At 36.3% G+C, this 21336-nt stretch overlaps 1 protein-coding gene across 7 annotated transcripts in view; it reads right to left on the reverse strand.

The window, feature by feature from the left end:
- Positions 1–10526: 10526 nt before the first annotated feature.
- Positions 10527–21336, reverse strand: part of UBE2D3 (ubiquitin conjugating enzyme E2 D3) — a 73215-nt gene continuing 62405 nt past the window's right edge. For all 7 annotated transcript variants that reach the window (XM_004040207.4, XM_019025188.3, XM_019025189.3 and 4 more), the window contains 4 exons: positions 17133–17210; positions 16026–16131; positions 13979–14072; positions 10527–12027 (listed from right to left, as the gene is read on the reverse strand). In XM_004040207.4, coding sequence (XP_004040255.2) covers positions 11982–12027; positions 13979–14072; positions 16026–16131; positions 17133–17210 — 324 coding nt within the window. In that variant the 3' untranslated portion in view covers positions 10527–11981. The remainder of the gene's footprint in view (positions 12028–13978; positions 14073–16025; positions 16132–17132; positions 17211–21336) is intronic.

Here is a 21336-nt window from a genome sequence, read left to right on the forward strand (position 1 = left end):
TTTAAAATGTGACACTAGCCACATTTCAAGTGCTCAGTAGCCATATAAGGCTAGTGACCCTCATACTGGAAAGCATAGCTGTAGGCAACAGAGATTCAGCAGTAAACAAAGCAAGAGAAAAATCCCTCTCCCCTTGGGCCTCAAGTTTTCTACTTATATTTTATTTACTTAAAAAACAACATAGAGCTGTATTTTGAATTTTTATTGAGTCTGAAAATCTTTGTACTTTGATTGGATAATTTAACCCAGTTACAATTATTTATTATCTGTTTATTTATTGGCAGGGTCTCACCCTGTCGCCCAGGCTGGAGTGCAGTAGTGCAGTAGTGCAATCATGACTCACTGCAGCCTCAACCTCCCCAGGCTCAGGTGATGCTCCCACTTCAGCCCAAGTAGCTGGGACCACAGGTGCATGCTACCATGCCTGGCTAATATTTCTGTATTTTTTGTAGAGATGGGGTTTCTCTATGTTGCCCAGGCTTGTCTCAAACTCCCAGGCTTAAGCAATCCTCCAGCCTCGGACTTCCAAAGTGCTGGGATTACAGGCATGAACAACCGCACCTGGCCCCAATTACTTTTTGAATAATTACTTATACAATTTGGAATTTTACCTACCATATTGTGCCTTCTATTTGTCCTGCCATCTCTAGATCTCTCTCATTTGCCTTTTTTTCTCCTTTGTCCATTGATTTCTTCTCTTCTAATTTAGAAATTATGCACCTTTTCTATTTTTTGTGTTTACCCTACATTTTAAAAGGCTTTTTATTTTGAGATAATTTCGGACTTATAGAAGAATCCACAAAATTAGTACAGAAATTTCCCCTATACACACTGACCAGATTCCCCTAATATCAACATATTACATATTCATAGAATAATCAAATGTAATTAACCAACACTGAAATAATATTATTAAATAATCTACCACTCATAGGGTGGAATGCATCCAGAGCATTTAGGCTGCACAGGAAGTTGCAGAGGGACTGGTAGATCTGTGTACAGCACTGGGCCACAGGTGAGCTATGCACAGGTTGTGCAGAGGCTGGTAAAGAGTGACTTCAGATGTGTGAGTCTCCAGGCCACAAACGTCAGTGCAGGCCATGCAAGAGCTTTGGTTTCCTTGTGAAGAGGGGTGCAAAAAGGTTATCAGCAGGCCAAAGCTGCAAGGTCACAGACAGATTGTGTTTTGGGCCTGTGGATATTTACTGGTTGTCTTCATACCCACACTAGCCAACCCTCAGCCCATAACAGGAATAGCAGGAGAACCTCTTCCTCTGTAGTATTCCTCCGATGCCCTTTACTTAGAAAGATTAACATCGTGCCCACGTTAAAGGAGGGACTCTGAAAAAAATTCAGTTGCCTATCACAGAAGATATACAGTAACAGATGTTCCTTGACTTATGATGGGGTTACATTTCAATGAACTCATTGTAAATACAAAATATCATAAGTCAAAAATGCATTTAATACACGTAACCTACCAAACATCATAGCTTAGCCTAGCCTACTTTAAATGTGCTCTGAACACTTAACATTAGACTTGTTTTGGATTATTTTATCTTACTGTAGGCTATTTTATAGTAAAGTGTTGACTGCCTCATGTAATTTATCGAATACTACATTGAAAATGGAAAACAGGGCCGGGTGCTGTGGCTCATACCTGTAATCCTAGCACTTTTGGAGACTGAGGCAGGAGACTTGTTTGAGCCCAGGAGTTCAAGACCAGCCTAGGCAACATTGGGAGACACTGTCTCTACAAAAAATATAAAAACAGAAATTAGTTGGGTGCAGTGCATGTGCTTGTGGTCCCGGCTACTCGGGAGGGTGAGGTGGGAAGACTGCTTGAGCCCAGGAGGTGAAGTCTGCAGTGAGCCATGATCGTACCACTGCACTCCAGCCTGGGTGACAGAGTGTCTCAAACAAGAAAAAAAAAGAAAAGGAAAAAACAGAAAAATTGTATGGCTACTCAAAGTATGGCTTTTACTGAATGCATATCATTTTGCATCATCATGAAGTCAAAAAATTGTAAGTCGAACCACTGTAAGTCAAACACCATCTGTAGTATCCCTTTATGGTTTCATTTTCTACAGTTTTTCTTACCCATGATTCACCATGGTCTGAAAATATTACGTCTCTACTCTTGTGCTTTGGGAACATTATTAAGTAAAAAAAGTTATTTGAACACAGCACTGTAATACTGTGATAGTCCATGTGATTACCAAGATGGCTACTAAGTGACTAACAGAAATTTGAGCAGGAAGGAGTGGGATGGCATGAGATTTCATCATGTTACTGAGAACACAGTGCAATTTAAAACATGAATTGTTTATTTCTGGAATTATTCATTTATGTCATCATGCTTATGTCGTTCACTTCATTTAGGCATTTTATCTCATATAATCACAAGAAGGGTTAGTACAGTACAATAAGATGTATTGAGAGTTCACATTCATCTTATTACAGTATATTGTTATAATTGCTGTATTTTATTATTAATCTCTGTGGCTAACTTATAAACTTTATCATATATATATATAGGAAAAAACATAGTGTATAGTGGGTTTAGTTCTATCTGTGGTTTCAATTATCTACTAGGGTTCTTGCAATGTATCTCCCAAGGATAATGAGGAACTACTTTATTGAAAGGCGCATTTGGAGCCTGGAAGCAGTAAATTGAATTCAAGCTCCAATTAGCCATGTGTTAGACCAAGTTATTTTTCCATGGTTCTTAAGCTGTTACTTTCATCTTCATCTTCGTGCTACATTCAGAATGATTTTTTCATATCTTTCATTCCTCTAATTCTTTACTTAGCTGTGTCAACTAGGCTATTAAACCTATCCTTAAGTTTTAATTAGTCTGTTTTCTAAATTCTGGAAGTACTGCTTTTAGTTATTTTTCAAATCTGATTGATCATTTTAATAGCCTCTTGCTCTTTATTCATATTTTAAACTTATTTTATTTCTCCCATAATGATAGAGAGGTAAGGTTCTGGAATCTGATTATCTAGATTTAAATCCCAACCTCTACCATTAGATGAGTAACTTTGGGCAAATCATAACCTCTTTTCCTCAGTTGTCTCATCTATAAAATAGAAATAATATAAGCATTTAAATAAGTACACAAGTTTGTTATCAGAATTAAGAGTTAATATTATGTAAAGAATTGGCCGGGTGCAGTGGCTCATGCCTGTAATCCCAGCACTTCGGGAGGCTGAGGGGGGCAGATCACCTGAGGTCAGGAGTTTGAGACCAGCCTGGCTAACATGGTGAAACCCCATTTCTACTAAAAATACAAAAAATTAGCCAGGCGTGGTGGCAAGCACCTGTAATCCCAGCTACTTGGGAGGCTGAGGCAGGAGAATCGCTTGAACCTGGGAGGCAGAGGTTGCAGTGAGCCGAGATCATACCATTGCACTCCAGCCTGGGCAACAGCAGCAAAACTCCGTCTCAAAAAATAAATAAAATACCTGTGTGTGTGTGTGTGTGTGTGTGTGTGCACGTCTGAAGAATTTAGAAAAGTGCTTGACACTTAAAAGTATTACATAAATGTTGGTTATTACTATCTTTTGCCACTGATATTTTAAGGTGAAATTCACATATCAACTATTGCAAAATGCACAATTCAGTGTAATTTCATGTGTTCACAATGTTGTATAGCCATAATAACTTCTAGTTCCAAGACATTTTCACCACCCACAAGAGACTACATACCCATCAAGCAGTCATTCCCCATTTCCCTATCTTCCTAGTAGCTGAATCTGCTTTCTGTCTGTATAGAACTATTCTGGATATTCATATAAATGAAATTATACAATATGTGACCTTTTATGTTTTGCTTCTTTCTTTTAGCAAAATGTTTTTAAGGCCCATCCACATTATAGCATGCATCAATACTACAATCTTTCATGTGGCTGAATAATATACCATCGTATGGAAATACCACAATTTGTTTCGTTGTTTCCATCTTTTGGCTATTGTGAATAGTGAGTGCTGCTATGAACATTCATTTACAAGTATTTGTTTGAATACCTGTTTTCAGTTGTTTTGGGTACATAACCAGGAATGAAATTGCTGAGTCATACAGTAATTCTATGTTCAACTTTTTGGGCAACTGCCAAACTGCTTTCCACAGAAGCTGCACCATCTTACATTCCTACCAGCATTGTACGAGGTTTCCAGTTTCACAAAATCCTCACCAGCACATTTTCTATTTTAAAATTTTACAGCTATTCTATGGGGTAAAAAGTGATAGATCATTGTGGTTTGGACTTGCATTTCTCTAATAAGTAGTATGTTGAACATCTTTTCATTTACTTACTGGCCATCTGTTTATCTTATTTGGGAAAATGTTTAAATCTTTTGCCTGTTTTTAAATAGGGTCGTCTTCTTGTTGAATTTTAAAAATTCTTTATTCTGAATACTAGAGCCTAATCATAGATGATTTGAAAATTTGTGTCCATTCTGTAGGTTATCCTTTCATTTTTATAATGTCTTTTGACACAGGTTTATAATTTTAATGAAGTCCAATTTATCTTTTTCCTTTGGTTGTTTGTGCTTTTGGTGTCATCTCTAAGTATTGCCAAATCTAAGAACACAAAGATACACTCTCATTTTCTTCTAAGAGTTTTATGGTTTTAGTAGCTCTTACATTTGTGACTTTGATCCATTTTAATTTTTGCATAAGATGTGAGGTAGGGGTCCAAATTCATTCTTTTGCATGTAGATATCTGGTTGTCTCTACACCATATTGTTAAAGAGACTATTGTTTCCCATTGAATGGTCTTGTCATCTTTGTCAAACATCAACTGACCGTAAATGTATGATAATTTCTGGCCTCTCAATTCTATTCCATGAGTCTATGTGTTCCTGTATATGCTATTTTGATTACTGTAGCTTTGTATTAACTTTTGAAATAGGGAAGTATGAGTTCCTTACTTTCATTCTTTTTAAAGATTGTTTAGCTCCTTGCAGTCATTTGCAATTCCGTATGAATTTTTACACTTTATGATTTCTGCAAAACAGTCATTGGGATTTTGATAGGGGTTGCACTGAATGTGTAGATTGCTTTGAGAATCACTGTCATTTCAGCATATTAAATCTTCAAATCCATGAACACATGATGTCTTTTCATTTATTCAGGACTTCTCTTTCAGAAGTTTGATAGTTTTCAGTGTACACGTTTTTGCATTTCCCTTTACATTTATTTTTTCTTTTTTTGAAATAGAGTCTCACTCTGTCACCCAGGCTGGAGTGCAGTGGCATGATGTCCGCTGACTGCAACCTCCGCCTCCCAGGTTTAAGCAATTCTCCTGGCTCAGCCTCCCGAGTAGCTGGGACTACAGGTGCATGTCACCACACCCAGCTATTTTATTTTTTTTGTATTTTTAGTGGAGATGGGGTTTCACCAAGTTGGCCAGGCTGGTCTCAAACTGCTGACCTCGTGATCTGCACGCCTCGATCTCCGAAAGTGCTGGGATTATAGGTGTGAGCCACTGCGCTGGGCCCTTATTCTTTTTGATGCTATTGTATATGGAACTTTCTTAACGTCATTTATGGATTGCTTACAATTAATAATTACTTAAAGAAATACAACTGATTTCTGTGTGCCAATCTCGTATCCTGCAAATTTGCCTTTCTATGAGCGCTAAGTGGTTTTTATGATTTAGGATTTTCCATATACAAGATGTCACTTATTAATATAGTCTTCCTTTACAATTTGACTAACAATTTTTTATTTTTTAAATATTGATATTTAATGTTTTGATTCTTGCAAATTGGTTGGCAACTCATGGTGCTACATTACCTTGTACTTTTTCTTGCTGGTTTTAAAATGTGAGCTATTATGCAATTCCTACAGTGTTTGCTTCTGCCAGTAGCTGGTTGTTTTACTAATTTGGAATCACTCTAAAAATTAAATCCTCTGCTTGATTTTCCTGGGACCACCTAAGCCTGCAAATCTTCACAAAGCCCAAATTGTTATTACAAATTCTCGCAATATTCTCCTGCCACAGAGCACCAAGTTTCAAGATAGGTAGAGTCCTAGTTGTACTAGGAACGGGTTTCTCGTATTTGACACCACTTTTGGGTGCATCCTGGGCTTTGCCAGAGTCATGAAAATTAAAGGTCAGCTGGGCATGGTGGTTCACGCCTGTAACCCCAGCACTTTGGGAGGCCGTGGAGAATGGTCTTGAGCCCAGGAGTTCAAGACCAGTCTGGGCAACATGGCGAGTAGCCCCAACTACTCAAGAGGCTGAGGTGGCAGGATTGCTTGAGTCCAGGAGGTCGAGGGGTGTATCACTGCACTCCAGCCTGGGTGATACAGCAAGACCCTGTCTTGTAGAAAAAATGAAAAAAGTTCACTTGGGGTAGGTACAAGTGTTTTCAAAATGCAACGCAAGCTGGTTCTGGGTATGTTCTGTTTTCTTCTGGGTTCTTGGTTTCAGTTTGGTTTTGGTCTGAGAGTACTCCTTCCTTTCTTGATAGAACATTGATACATTGAAAAAAAAAAAAAAAGGTTTTCCCCCAGCAAGTGGTTGCTTTTTCAAAGGATTTATCAGGGTAATCATCCAGGCTGACAGAATCTGAACTGCATTATTTTACTTACAATAGAGAATAAAGAAGGTCTGATTAACAAATTTTTGATAGTATATTAGTTTTCTTTGTTCTTTTGGAGTTAGAAATGAAGCAAGCAGAAGATTAAACATTTTCCCTAAGAAGATATACAAATGACGAGTAAGCATATGTACCTTTGACAGACTACCATTTGGCTCAGTCATTTGTGTTAAATATTTAACCACCTAAAATGTTGCAAGTAGTCATCTTGTCATTGATAAATAAGAGAAAAAAAATCTGTCCTCATAGAACTGGGGTGGCGCTGAGGGTGAGATAATTATTACCTATAAGATAGATAATACTGAATATGCCATGATGTACTCTATAGAGGTGATGCTGTGTTGGTGTATTTATAGAATAGTCAAGAAAAACTACTCTGATAAGGTATTTGAATGGAGACCTAGTTAGGCAAAAGGAAGCTGTATGGTATGTGGGGTAAGATCATCCTAGGCAAAGGCAAGAACAAGAGTAAACATCTTCACACATCTTTGCAAGTCTCAGCAGTCCCATGTGACTGAGCTGAGAGAGTTGGAACGGTGGTGAGACAAGCAAGGAACTGGGGATTAAGCTGAGGCAAAAGTAGGGAAGAGAGTTATCTACAGCCTTGTAGATTACTTTTAATACCTTGTGTTTTTACTCCGAATGAGATGGGAAACCATTAGGTTTGGAGGAAAGCCATGCCATCTGATAAGGTTTAAAGGGGTTGTGTGTGGGACAGACAGATTGCTGCAAGGTGGGGAGATCACTCAGGAGGCTATTCCAATAATCCAAATAAGAAATGATATAGTTTTAGATCATGGTGCTAACAGCGAACATGGTAAATGGGCAGATTCTAAAGGCTGCTGTCAAGTCTGATTGAAGGTGGAATGTGAAAAGTCAAAGACGGTGCCTAGGTTTTAGGCCATTGCAATTTAATGTTGACATTTACTGAGCATGGGGTAATAGTATATGTGTATGTGTATGTCTTTATAGACATATGGCCAGTTTTAGACATTTTAAAAGACGCCCTTTAGATTGTCATGTGGATAATGAATAGAAGGTATATGGGAGCTCAGGAGAAATAGCTGGAAGGTTAGTAAATGACGGTTAACTGGGCTCCTAAGAGTATGACATGAAAGTTCATTGTTCAGCCTTGACTACAAATTTGATACAGTAAATGAGAAATCAAGTTCTATAGAGGATCAGACAGTAGTACGTAAAAATGTAAATTTCATAACATTTTTTACAATACAGAAAAGAGGGCTCTTAAAAAATCTCATTCATAAATAGCATACAGTTTGGGAAGAGCTAGATACTGATAATGGGACTTTAATGGAAGCATCCCAAGTAAAAGAACAATTGTCAGAAACATCTTGTATACCTGAATCATATAAAATTTTTCAAACCTGAGGCCAGAAATGAGCAAGTAGTTATAAGGTAGCAAGAAATAATGCAACACAGTAATAATTTCTAGGGACTTAAGACATTCGGCCAACTTCAATATATTTAAGTCTTTTTGTTAAAATGGTTCCTCCAGTTTTTTTGGCGGGGGGTGGCACTGTCATGTTTTGAAGCCATTTCCAAATACCTTTAACCGTTTATTTTTCCATTACAATGGGACAGTACGAGAAATCTTAATAGTCACCTTAGGGTACCTTTAATATCTGTCAAACACTGCAAACACCCTTAACATAGCATCATTTCCACTTGGAAAAATTGCCTAGTGTCAGGCCACAGAATGGGATCTGGGTTCAAATTTGCTCAGCTAGCCAACACAATACTTAGGTAGATCTTTGCACCTGATTACTTTTAAATACTTGACGATTGGTTGAATTCCATGCCAGTATGGTTATTCAAATTAGCCAACTGTAGGATGTTAATGTATTTTAATATTCCAAGTGTAAATGTGGAAATCAATGTACTGTATTACAATTCAAAGTACTAGGAAATTGTCAGGTATCAGAAATGTAATACTTAAACACATTCTCTATAGCCAAAAACAGCTATAAAAAAATAGCTGTAGAGTCAAAGGATTACTGGTTGTAGTCTGTTACAAGGGAATGCTACGAACAGACTTCTGAAAACGGTTCTCAATCTTCACTATTCATCAGAATCACTTGGAGGGTGTTTTAATATAGGTGACTGGGCTCCATGCCAGTTTGACTCAGGACTGGGATGGGGCCTGACAACTTATATTACAAAGAATTTCCTAAATGATGCTGAGATTGTTATCTCAAGAAACATTTTGAGAACCACCACCTTAATTCTTCATAAACTGTATAAAATTAAAAATTGAGCTCACACACAATATTAAGCTCAAGTGTGGATTTCATGTTAGCTGGAATTACCGAGTAAGACCAAAGTGTCTTTAAACACAGACTTTAATGGTAACAATTCCTTTAAGCTCAATTAACTTTAGCTATTACAAGTCTTATGCAGATGTCACTATTAGACAATATTTAGTGACTTGCACTGGGTTCCTCATAAAAGACAAATTCACTTAAAAGTGTAATCAACAATCATTAACAGTTTTGTTATGCCAACACAAAACATGGCTGAGTTACCCCCCTCCCCGCCCAAATTACTAACACAGCATGATCAGTACCTTAAGTATACTTCAACTAAGCCATTTCAACAAACAAACAAACAAACAAAAAAAAAAGTGAGTGTTTCACTACCCCTGAGACCACTAGTTAACTGTGGTTCATACTTTAAAATGTGAGTACACCCACACAAGAAAGCAAATTAATCAGTTTAAAAAAATCTGATTATCACATTGCAAACTCGCCCAGGAAAAACAAACTGAGTCATTTAAAATGTAAATTTACCATTAACAGGCCAACTGGACCGTAATTCGGTTTACGCATTAAAAGATTTAGGAAATACAAAGACATAGTCAAAACTGATTCTAATACTCAGTTGGGTCCTATACATGGCACTAGTAATGTCAAATTACTGGGTGGAGTGGGGCAAAGAGGGCAAATTCTTAGATTCTTTTAAGATTTCATTGTACATATCTCATGTCCAGTGTCCATACATTCAAAAATGTTGGTTTTCCAGGTACTTTACTGTTCTTTTAAACCTGGAGAAGCCTCTATGGCTTATTCCCTTAGAAGCAACAAATGAAATGATGTATAAAGCATCAAGTCAAAGATACAGAGAACTGGACACATCCACTAATTGTTATGACAATCAAAGAAGTCATCTCCGTAAATACCTAAGGGTTGTCTAAGGCTATAAAGGTCAATTTGAAAGCCAGTTAGGGATCCACCATGTTTCATAAAAGTGTCTTACACTCATGTTTGGCTTTCAAGAAGTGATATGCCTACTAAAGCTGTTATTTTGAGACTATATGCATCTCAGAAGTAATTTTGAAAATAGAGCCAAAGAGCAGTTTTTCTTACCTTGTGGAGCAGAATGTTAACTAATTTCTCATTCATAATTTGAATCCAAAAAAGTTATGCAGTATGACATCTACCCTGAAGGAGCCGTTTTAAGCAAAACACAAAATGAAAAAATTCACTCATTGGAAAAACTGCGTAGCTGGTTTTCCCCCAATGAAATGATTACAGAATTAACAAAGCCAGAACATCTTCAGAAGGCATGCATTTCACTTCCAGTTTAGAGAAGAACCTTAAGTCAATAAATCATGTCCAAACTACATATTAAAATGTTTATAAAAAGTAAGTTTTAACATTTATTTCTAGCTTTCCACATCTGTGTGCAGACAAGGAATAAGATTGCACGTAAGTGTAAGCAGTGCAAAAATGTGGAAGTGGAGGAGTCACAGATGTGCTAGAACTTTAAGAAATAAAGCAGTGAACAAAATCAAAATAAACAGGAAAAATGTAAAACTATGGGATCAGAATTAGGAAAGGTGAAGAATGGTAATGCCCTTGTTACTACAGAAGTTAAATCAGTGGCACAGATAGCACTTGTCAAACAAAAAACAATCCAATAGCATTGACTTTTATTCATTCATGTTAAGTCACCTGAAATGATATCTGTTGCATTTAAATGCTCATTAATGTAAATGGCTGAACAAATCCATTTCAATGGATACTCAATATCCCACATAGATAAGTCACTTCAACACAGCCTCATGACAACTCCCACACCAAAACAGTACTTTATTTTGCAAATTTTGACCCATTATTATTCCCATGTTGTTTTTTTCAGCTCTCAAGTGTACAAGGTGAAGAGAAATTTCAGTTAGACAGGGGCTGCACCTGGAAAATAAATTTCTTAAACTCCATAAACACATTTCAAAACTGCTGGGTCCCAAAAGTCCATCTATGAACTCTAGGGCTGCCAGTATCATGTGCAGCACATTAAAGCTACACTATCCAAATAGCTTATTAATTCTGCATAAATCAGGTCAAGCAATGTGTCAACCTGTAACAGACTGTGCACTTTAACTGAACATGGCAAAATATTCACTCTTTCGAACTTTACATCATCATTTGATGTCAAACAATGAAGCAAATCCCAACAGTATATACAAAAAACAGCTTTGCATTTACAAAAGATTGTTTCCCATACTGATTAATCCAGGCAGCTAACTCATTGGTTTATGCAACTTTATTGAAGAAAAATAAATCAATTACTAGCAGAGCTATTAGTTGATCACTCATCCATTGACAACTTGCATCATTTATTCAGTGCTATATTAAACAGTGTATTGGAAGATAGATTAACTAATAGCTCCAAGCCTCCTAACAATTTAAATGAAAATTACAAAATGTTTGAGACCCTATTTTGGAATACAAAGGGTGTTTGACTTCCAATTTCCATTCTCTGTAGAACAAGAACAGGTCATTCCTTTATTGACATGCATAAAATACATCACATTTTCTGTTCTGCTGATGCTATAAATTCAATACCAATTCTCCAGCCACATCAGTTATGAGCATAAAGCATATCATGTAACCTCAAATCTCTAACAGTGGAAGGCTTAAACAAGAATGGATGCTGCTAGAATAATGCTGTATCCTTTGATGTGACAACTAAGCATCCATCTCCCTCCCCCTCAGATGATTTCTTCAGCATGTTAGAGCAGTGAGGAATGGTTTTAGTCTCATAACCAAGTTAGAGTGAAGACATTGGCCACATAATACACATGCTCCATTTTTTTTTTAAAAATTCTGAGTCTTGGGCAACTGTTCTCTTGTAACTACTTTACAGTTTCTAAAAGCAGTTATTGTCCAAAGCTGGAAGAACTTAAGTCTTCTCAGATGAGCATGTGAATGAATGGAGGGAGGTAAACAAAAAATAAAATTAAAAAAGATGAGGTCTGATAGGGGAGCAGCCGGATAAGAAAATCAAAAAAGGAACAGTAATTTAAAGTTTATTCCAGCTATAATGCAGGTTATTCTGACTTTAAGGTAGCATCACATGGCATACTTCTGAGTCCATTCCCGAGATATTCTGTTGTACCTGTAAATAAAGATGTTATTTTTAAAAGTTAAAATAAAGTGAAAGAATTCCTAATACTTTAAATGGAAGGGAAAGATTTCCATTTTATCATCTCCAGACTCATCATGAAGTCATCTCTAATGACTATGATTAGAATAAAAGCCAACAAGGGAGAAATAGCACTGGTACTCAAAGCAATGTGGGAAATGAGAGCCTGATACTCTGAAAGTAGTATTTTAAAAACAACTAAGAAAGCAGCACTGAAAATTGGGAGGCTAACAAAAATCAAAAGACCCTTTCTTTCTCTACCACCGAGCTCATGCTCTAATTTTAACGTGAAGAAATTTTTACAGTTCATTATGGACAAATGTTAAAATAGTATACACATTCTATCTATCCACAGAAATTTCCACCAAGGCCAGAACTAGGCTTTTACTAAAACAATTTTATCTGAATCCTAGAGTTTGGGAAATTACTTGGTCCTGGATATTACAAGAAAAAATGGCTTTGGGACTTAGGTAGAGGCAGAAGGGGAAGATGACACTGGGCAGAATGACAAAGGGCAGTAATTTTCAAAAGGGGTGTGTGTGTGAGTGGTTGTGTTCATCAGAATCACATGTTACTTTTAATAAGTGTGGTTAACTGAGGCTAATAAGCACCACCGAGACCTGTTGAGTACAACAAGGGCATCTTCGTTTAAAAAGATCAACAGGTAATTCACACACAAGCAAGGTTATTACTCAGGAAGACTACTAACATTGATAAATACTATCAGCTTCCCCCTGGATTATACTCATGCCATAGACTACTTACCCCAACAAAAAACAGTGATAACCTTAAGAAATGAATATATATATATATGCACAGGAGAATTTTTATATTGTTTAAATATTAACTAGCTTTATTTCAAACCAAGAACCAAATATGGTCCAACAACTTTCCTAAACTTTTTAAAAAGTTCTTTCTACCAATTCATTGTCATCTCCTAAGGATACTCTCTCAAAAAGCCAGCACTTTAAAACAAAGGCTTTATTTAGCATACAGGGAGTCACAAAGTACAGCTGACGCTAATGCATGCTTGTCAGTAATGAACATTTAGTTTAGATGCTTAGGCTTAAAAGTGTTTTTCCCTTACATTACTATCTCCTGGCAAAATTTGAACTAAACCACCACATTCTGTATAGGATTGGTACAAAGTCTCAAGCTAAAATTTAAACACCATGATAGTTTGAGAAAAAAAAAAGATACTACATAAATTCCCATTTCTTACTAGTGCTATTGTAACTGCTTTGCCATGCAATACTTTCAAGCAATAACGGCTACCAGATATTTACTTTCACGTTAAACAGAGACCAAGCAGTTAAATGTACAGTTTTCAGAAGACTGCCATATTTGTTACCTTTTGTTAGTTAATACAGTGCCTTAACGCATGCAGCACTCAAGTGCTGGCAGTACCATGAATAAGCGCACCATAGAGTGCAGATCCTCTTACCCTACAACATAGCGTATTTCTCTGTCCACTCTCTTGCTAACCTATTGTACCTAATTGAACAAGTACACTTAGCATTAATTATAACATATGAAAGTTATAATGGTTAAGTTGAACATAAATATAATTCAAATATTTGAGAAATTTAGACCAAATTTTTACAATAGTACTAACATTTTTTGGAAAAACATGCTTGGGGTAAAGAAAAACTTGCTTTCTTCCCCAAAATTTGAGAATAAAGTGATACTGTTTAACACGCTAGGAAAAAAAAAAAAAAATAAAACATTTTAGAGGGGAGCATTCACTGTCACATAAGCTAAAGCCTAGTTAAGTTTTTTTTAAATAACCACATTTCAATAGCTTTCTCCATATTTTAACTATTATCTTACTAAATATCAAGTCTTCTTGGCACTGTCACAAGCAAAGTATAAGCCTAACTCATTAAGTAAAACCACTTTTATAATAACTTTTTAACATACTTACTTATCTCTGTCTGTTTTATAGATCCGTGCAATCTCTGGCACTAGGGGGTCATCTGGGTTTGGATCACATAGCAGTGAACAAATGGATAAAAGAACTGCAAGAAAACAAAAACATCTGTTACCCAGTTTCAGGAGTTTGGATAAATAAATTTTTCTAAACCGTGTATTACAAAACTCAATCCTCAAAAGACTTTTATTAGTTTGTATCTCTATCTGAATGAGACACAGTTTTACAGAGATTTTGTTTCACAGAAGACAAGCTCCTGGTAAGTAAGAAGTGCTAAAAACTTGGTTTTGTGGCATCAAATTCACTGCAGACTAGCCATAAAAATAGTTTCCAAGATAGGCAACTGATGCCATATTAATATATATATTTTAAATAGGCATAAATGATATTAGAACTTAAGGAGTTTCTTGGTACTCTGTGGCTGGGGGGGGGGGACTTTAGCAAGAATATGCAGGTAACACTCATGCCATATTCATAGCCGTTAGGCATGACGAAAAATCCATTCTTAGCCGTTGTCTTGGCAATTTCTGAGAAAAACCCTCAAGTGCTCCACTAAATGTCTCCTTGAACTTGTAAGCAAGAAACCATATTCCCAAGAGTACTAGTTAAATACAATGCCAAAATCTCCTTAGTACTAAGTGAGTCATCAGCTCTAGTTTTTACTTTAACCAGTTCAACATACTGATGTATAAGATGTCAAGCATTAAGGAACATAGATCGCATTCACTTTGAGTGCCTGCTATGTGCCAGTCACCATATATGGTGGTGCTGTTATAAAATGTTAAGATATAAATGCTTGAAATGGTTCTGACCGATTTTTTTTTTTAAAAAGCAATAGTATAAAAAAGACAACACTGTCACATATTTATTGACTACAGCAAATTTAATTTCAAACCCCAAATACAGCAGAATATAAAATTACCTAATATAGGAGACTTGGCTATACAATAACTCACAGAAAAAAGGTAGCTTCAGTTGTGACTGCTAGTTTAATAAGTTAGCAAAGTATGGCTGCCAAAAAAGTTGCTTTAACGACAAAACAATACCAATTCAATCTGCCCTTACAAAAACAGTTTTCAGTGTTACTGTACACTCCCAGCAGTAGTAGAAAAACTTGGAAACTGATATTTAGGTATGGAGCATGATTTGAAAAGAAATTAGAAAGCATCCAAGAGGGTGAAAAACAGGTGTAAAATTTTAAAAACACTCGAATTATGGCAGCATCTGCCTAAGTTGTTTCTTTTTCTCCCTTAAGTGATTCTACTCAATAAAGTTTGGGAAATGCTACTGCTACAGTCTCTCTCCATGAGATTCAAGTGCAGTATATACACATATGAAACTTTTATACAATGCCTTGCCTTTTGAAAAAGCTATTTTGTACTTACTGAACTCATAAAATCAAAAAACAATTAATGGTGAAATAGTGTTAATTATTACAACTTCACCTGGGATATTCACGCAGAGACTGGAAAACTTGTTACATATAACGTAACAGATGCCTATTAAGAGACCAGAATTGATCTACAGATCTTTCAAAGATTATATAATTTTAGACTGTCATTAGGTAGAAACAACCTATCATGGTTACATAAAACATGACTGAAGATTTATCTAAAAATTAACCCAGGAAAGCAAAATCAGAATTTTCCTAGAGTGGAAACCTTAGGATTCAAAAGCTCTATTAAGTTTAGGTTATCATACCATTCTTGGTAAAAAGGCCGCAAGTTAGTGTGAGATGTCCAAGAGGTTTGGGATTGAAAAATACAGAAGTCTATTAAAATAAATTTTGCTTTTATAAGATGAGATGAAGGTAACTCATTAGGTCAAATAATGCCTACTCACCACAATTTGAATTTTAACAACTTCTCACAAAGTATCTTTAATCAACACCACTAAACAAAAATTATAAAAATAACTTTATTGCTTCCCCATCTCTTACCAAAAAGCTGCCATAATAAAAATACTCAGATAAGTAGATCTAAGAATGAAGCTTTATTAGACAATGAGAACAGCTTAAGATTATTTCACTAGAAATATTTACCTTTAGAAATTGTTAAAGCAGGCGACCACTGTGATCTTAGAATATCGAGACAAATGCTGCCATTACTGTTAATATTTGGATGATAAATTCTTGTTGTAAATGCAACCTAAAACAAAAACTTTTAAGTATTTTATTCAAATAAAAACAAACATCTTTTAAAGCAAAACTTAAAATAATCAAGCCACAATGTTAAAAATGTCATCTATTAGCATCGAAGTTCTAAATATTATAGAAACTGATTTTTACAACCTGACCACAACCCCCTGCCTCCTCTTTTTACAACAGAAACCTAAACTTTTGGATAAAAACTTCATTACTCATATGATGTAAAGTTCTAAAGGTTACTTTGGCCCTACCATATCATGAATCAAAGGGCAATTTAAAGGTATTTAACACATTCATTTATAAAAGCCCTAACTTTTGGATGTAACCAAAATTTGTAGACCATCTCATTTAAAGTTTCATCAAGTTACACAGGTACACCTGAGTCTGCATTTCCACCGTACATAAAACATAAACTTGAATCACAAAAATGGAAACCATCACATTGCACCTATAACATTACTAGAGATTGTTATAGTGACATGTTTATGACCTTTGTATATTACCTTTTCTAGTTATTCATACAGGTTGAATTTATGTTAATGACTGAAAAGCGAAGGATAATATGCTTTTAATACCTATAAACCAGTGCACTAAGCAACTCTAAGTTTTCACAAATTTACACTTACGTATACAAAACTATAAGCATAATAAGCATATGCTGTAACAATACGCGCAAATATAAATTGAAGTTGGACATTTGATGTTTACAAGACAACAAAAGCCCAAAAATCAGAATCTGTGTAACAATAATACAGATGAGGGGGGAAGCTTCCACATGGTCTGAATCTTGCAACATTAAAGAAAAGGCAAACCTTATTCCTATTTACAAAGCTCAAACTGAGGTGTAGCTCTTTAAACCAAAGGTTAAGAGTCAGCATCTATACATCAGCGCAATTCAACATATATATACAGCCTACACAGAACCCTATCTTCCAAGAATGCTCTATTCCTTTGAAATAAAGCATAAATCTATACTAACAGATTTTGAGGGAAAATACTTGCCTTAGGTGGTTTGAAGGGGTAGTCTGTAGGAAAATGAATTGTCAAAAAGAATACACCGCCTTGATATGGGCTGTCATTCTGTAAAAAGAAAAGTATGCTTAACTCAAATTTAAAACATTATTGCTAAATATTCTGTAACATTTGTTTCCAAGCATTTCTCTAATAATGAACCCAAATCACCTATTTACACTGCAATAAATAATCTATTCCATGAAAATTCAGTCTATAGTAATAGAAAAAAACTTAAAACTTATACAGTAATAAACCCTAATTTACCTAGTCATTTTACACGTCACCAAAATGTTTTTTTAAAAAGTTATCCAGAAACGCAAGTATTCTAGATCTCAATTCTCAAAAGAAAAAGTACAACACAGCAATAAAGCCTACATAATCATGTTTCAGAATAATCTGTAAATAAAATTTTACACATGTAGATTATTTCTTCCAATAGCCAGATGTGTACAAATGGCTTTACAACAGTCCATTCTGCCCACTGGCAAACCAAATGTTAACTATTCCAGGTAACTAACACACACCACCTTCAAGAGGAGAACAGAGAAAAGCCTAAGCTTCTCATTTTAATCAATACCAGAAAATACATGCATTGTCCCTATTTTATGCATGAGAAAAATGAGGCTTAAAGAACTTAGTCTAGTGTACAAATGGTAAATGATAGAACCAAGATTCAAACACAAGTCTTTTGAAGACCACTTAATGATCAAAGATACTGACCTACTCAGGAATTTAAAGTTAAAATATGGAAAGCCTAACTGCCTCTGGGTATGCAAAGAACCAATCCGAAGACATGCTTTAAAACTTACATGAACTGGGTTTTTACCAACACTGACTCCCCTCTATTAGAAAAGCTTTGTATATACAGCTATATATGAGCCTTTCACTATGCCCATTCTGGATGTCAGGCACATAAAAAACAGGCCTGACACTAACACAGCTCATCTAATTCCTACCCTTCTGTAAAATAAATAAACATTAATTCAATTAATCTAACCCCTTGCTATATACTGTATGTGTGTTAAGGGATCCAAGGAACAATTTTTTTATCTTGATGAGCTTACACTGATAGACATGTAAAGTAACTGCAATGAAATGTTACAGGTATCATGAAATATGAACAAGGGACACGAGTTCAAAGAAGAAAGGTCAATTTATTAATGAAGAATCAGGTTCAAAGAAATATACAACTAGTAAATGGAAGAGCTTTTATTTATTTGAGACGGAGTCTCACTCTGTCGCTCAGGCTTAAGCGCAGTGGCACCATCTCAGCTCACTGCAACCTCTGCCTCCTGGGTTCAAGCAACTCTCCTGCCTCAGCCTCCCAAGTAGTTGGGATTACACATATGCACCACCACACCCAGCTAATTTTTGTATTTTTAGTAGAGACTGAGTTTCGCCGTGTTGGCCAGGCTAGTCTTGTGGCCTCCTGACCTTGTGATCCACCCATCACGGCCTCCCAAAATGTGCTGATTATAGGCGTGAGCTACTGTACCCAGACAGAGCTTATTTAAAGTGAGTCCTTCTTCACCTCCCAAGTCTTCCCCACCTTTTTTTTGTGGGGGTGGAGGGCGGGGGGAATGGGAACGGGAAGGGGGACAAACAAGACGCAGAATCTCATCTTGCTGTTTGTTGCCCAAGCTCGAGTAAAATGGTGCAACCTCAGCTCACTGCAAGCGCCGCCTCCCAGGTTCAAGAGATTCTCCTGCTTCAGCTGCCTCAGTAGCTTGGATTACAGGTGTGCACCAACGTGCCCAGCTAATTTTTTATTTTTAGTAGAGATGGGGCTTCACCATGTTGGCTGAACTCTAACTCCTGACCCCAGGTGATCCGCCTGCCTCAGCCTCCCACTCCCAAAGTGCTGGGATTACAGGTATCAGCCACCATGCCCAGTCCTTTTTCATATTTTCTACAAAATATGGAACTAGAAAAACACTCAGGTCACTTAGAATGTGACCTGAGTTTATTAGATTAACATGTCTTTGTTAAATAGTTATATTAATTTTGAATAGATGCTTCAAATAGCATATACTTTCACCTGATCCAATACTATACAAGATATGTTTTTTCTGTGTAAAATTAACAATTTAAAGGTAATCCCAAACATTAAAGTTGTTTTTGTTTTTTTTGAGACAGGGTCTTGCTCTGTCGCCCAGACTGGAGTGCAGTGGCACGATCTTGGCTCACTGCAACCCTCTGCCTCCTGGGATCAGGTGATTCTCCCACCTCAGCCTCCCGAGTAGCTGGAACTACAGGAGTGAACCACCACAGTTGGCTAATTTTTTTTGTCTTTTTAGTAGAGACGGAGTTTTTTTTGTCTTTTTAGTTGAGAGGCTGGTCTCAAACTGCTGAGCTCCAGTGATCCACCCACCTTGGCCTCCCAAAGTGTTGGGATTACAGTCGTGAGCCACCATGCCCGGCCCCAAACATTGAAGTTTTAATAACCTAATTCCAGAAGTTCTTTGTAAGCTTTCATTTCAATTTTCATAAAATCAAATGCTGTCTACGACTGCTTCTGAATAAAGGCAATCTGCTGATGGGATTTAGGCAAAGCCAAATTTCGTTTCGTTTGTTCAAAAAAAGAACTTTATAAAGAAGGCAAAATATTTCAATGTTACAATTTAACACTAAAGTTCTGCCATACCAAAAGAGGAAGAACTACGAGGTTCAGAGATAATGAAACTAGACCATATAAAAAATTGAGACCCTATGATATTTAAATTCTATTATGAATCAGCAGCAAACTACACCAAAAAGAAACAAAATCCCCAAAGAATAAGGAACACTGTGATCAGCAAATCGACTCAAATCTTACAAGTCCAGAATTTATATTAGATTTTTTCAGAAACCTTCTACTACTTTTGCTCTCATCAGTGCAAAGTTGCTCCCTCACAGTGCCTCAGCTCTTCTGTGGCAATAAAACGTTGGTATTTTTTTTTTTTTTTTTTAAAGTGGTGCTGTCGCCCAGGCTGGAGTGCAGTGGTGTGATCTCGGCTCACTGCAACCTCCACCTCCCAAGTTCAAGTAAATTCTCGGGCCTCAGCCTCCAAAGAAGCTGGAATTACAGGCATGTGCCACTACACCCAGCTAAAAATGTTGGTATTCTTATAGGTTGATTTTCTACTCTTAACTGCTGACCCATAAAAATTTGAGTTGCAAAATATATCTCTGGTCAGTTATTCATTCCAGGGCATATATTCAAATGCCTACTGATATTTCTACTTGGATATCTCATGTCATGCGTCCAAAACTGAAACTTGTCTCAATCCCTTTTTTCCTGTTTATTAATAGCAAGCCATAACTGAAAGCCATAAACCAGGATCTCATCATCAACTTCTTCCTCTCTTATCTCAGAATCAAGGTAGTTATCAAGTAAGATCTTTAAAATTTCTTGAATTAGCTTCTCCTTTATGCCCACTGTCACTACCATCTTAGTTCACGATGTTATCTTCAGCCTAGATTATGGCAATAGCTTACTAATGATTGTCCCTCCATCCTAATGATAAAGTGGTCTTTTAAAAATGTTACTCCCCTGCTTGAAATCTATGATAGTTTTAATAATTCCAACTCCTAAGTACATACGGTGCTTTATGATCTGGGTGCCCATCTAGTTTCATCTTCTGTCTCTTCTATAGAACATGTTCTCTACTGCACATAAAGTATTATATGGATAACATATCTTTTTCTCTTCCCTACTTGGAATATTCTTCCTTATAATATAGCCCTTCCTTTGTCTTATCTGCTCCCTAACCTTCTTTTATACCTCTTTAAGCACATAGTTACCATTATCCACCCATATATCTAACATTTACTTATATTTCTCTTTTATTAGACTACAAAGCTCCTCAACGAGTAAGGTAAAGGTGGAAAAAGTCTTCAGGTATCAGTAACCTATGTGGGAAATGACATAATACACTTGAAATAAAAGTTGAAAAAATAATCCTTATGGACCAAATAAAATAGTACCTATGGACCAATTGTTTTAATTCAGATAGTTTTTCTGGTTGATTATGCTCAGGCTGCCAAAGGCTACATTTTTCAGATACTTTCACATTTTTCACAGGCACTCTCTTCTACATCTCTGTCATAGATTAGGTGGGAGTTAGTGTTGTTCTCTAAATCCATTTTTTCTGGATTTCCAATAAAAAAAAATTTAAGCAAGTAAGTATCAGAGGCAATAGGTAAGGAAGTC

Source organism: Gorilla gorilla, chromosome 3 (genome assembly GCF_029281585.2).
Source record: "Gorilla gorilla gorilla isolate KB3781 chromosome 3, NHGRI_mGorGor1-v2.1_pri, whole genome shotgun sequence".
In the NCBI taxonomy this organism is placed as follows: Eukaryota; Metazoa; Chordata; class Mammalia; order Primates; family Hominidae; genus Gorilla; species Gorilla gorilla.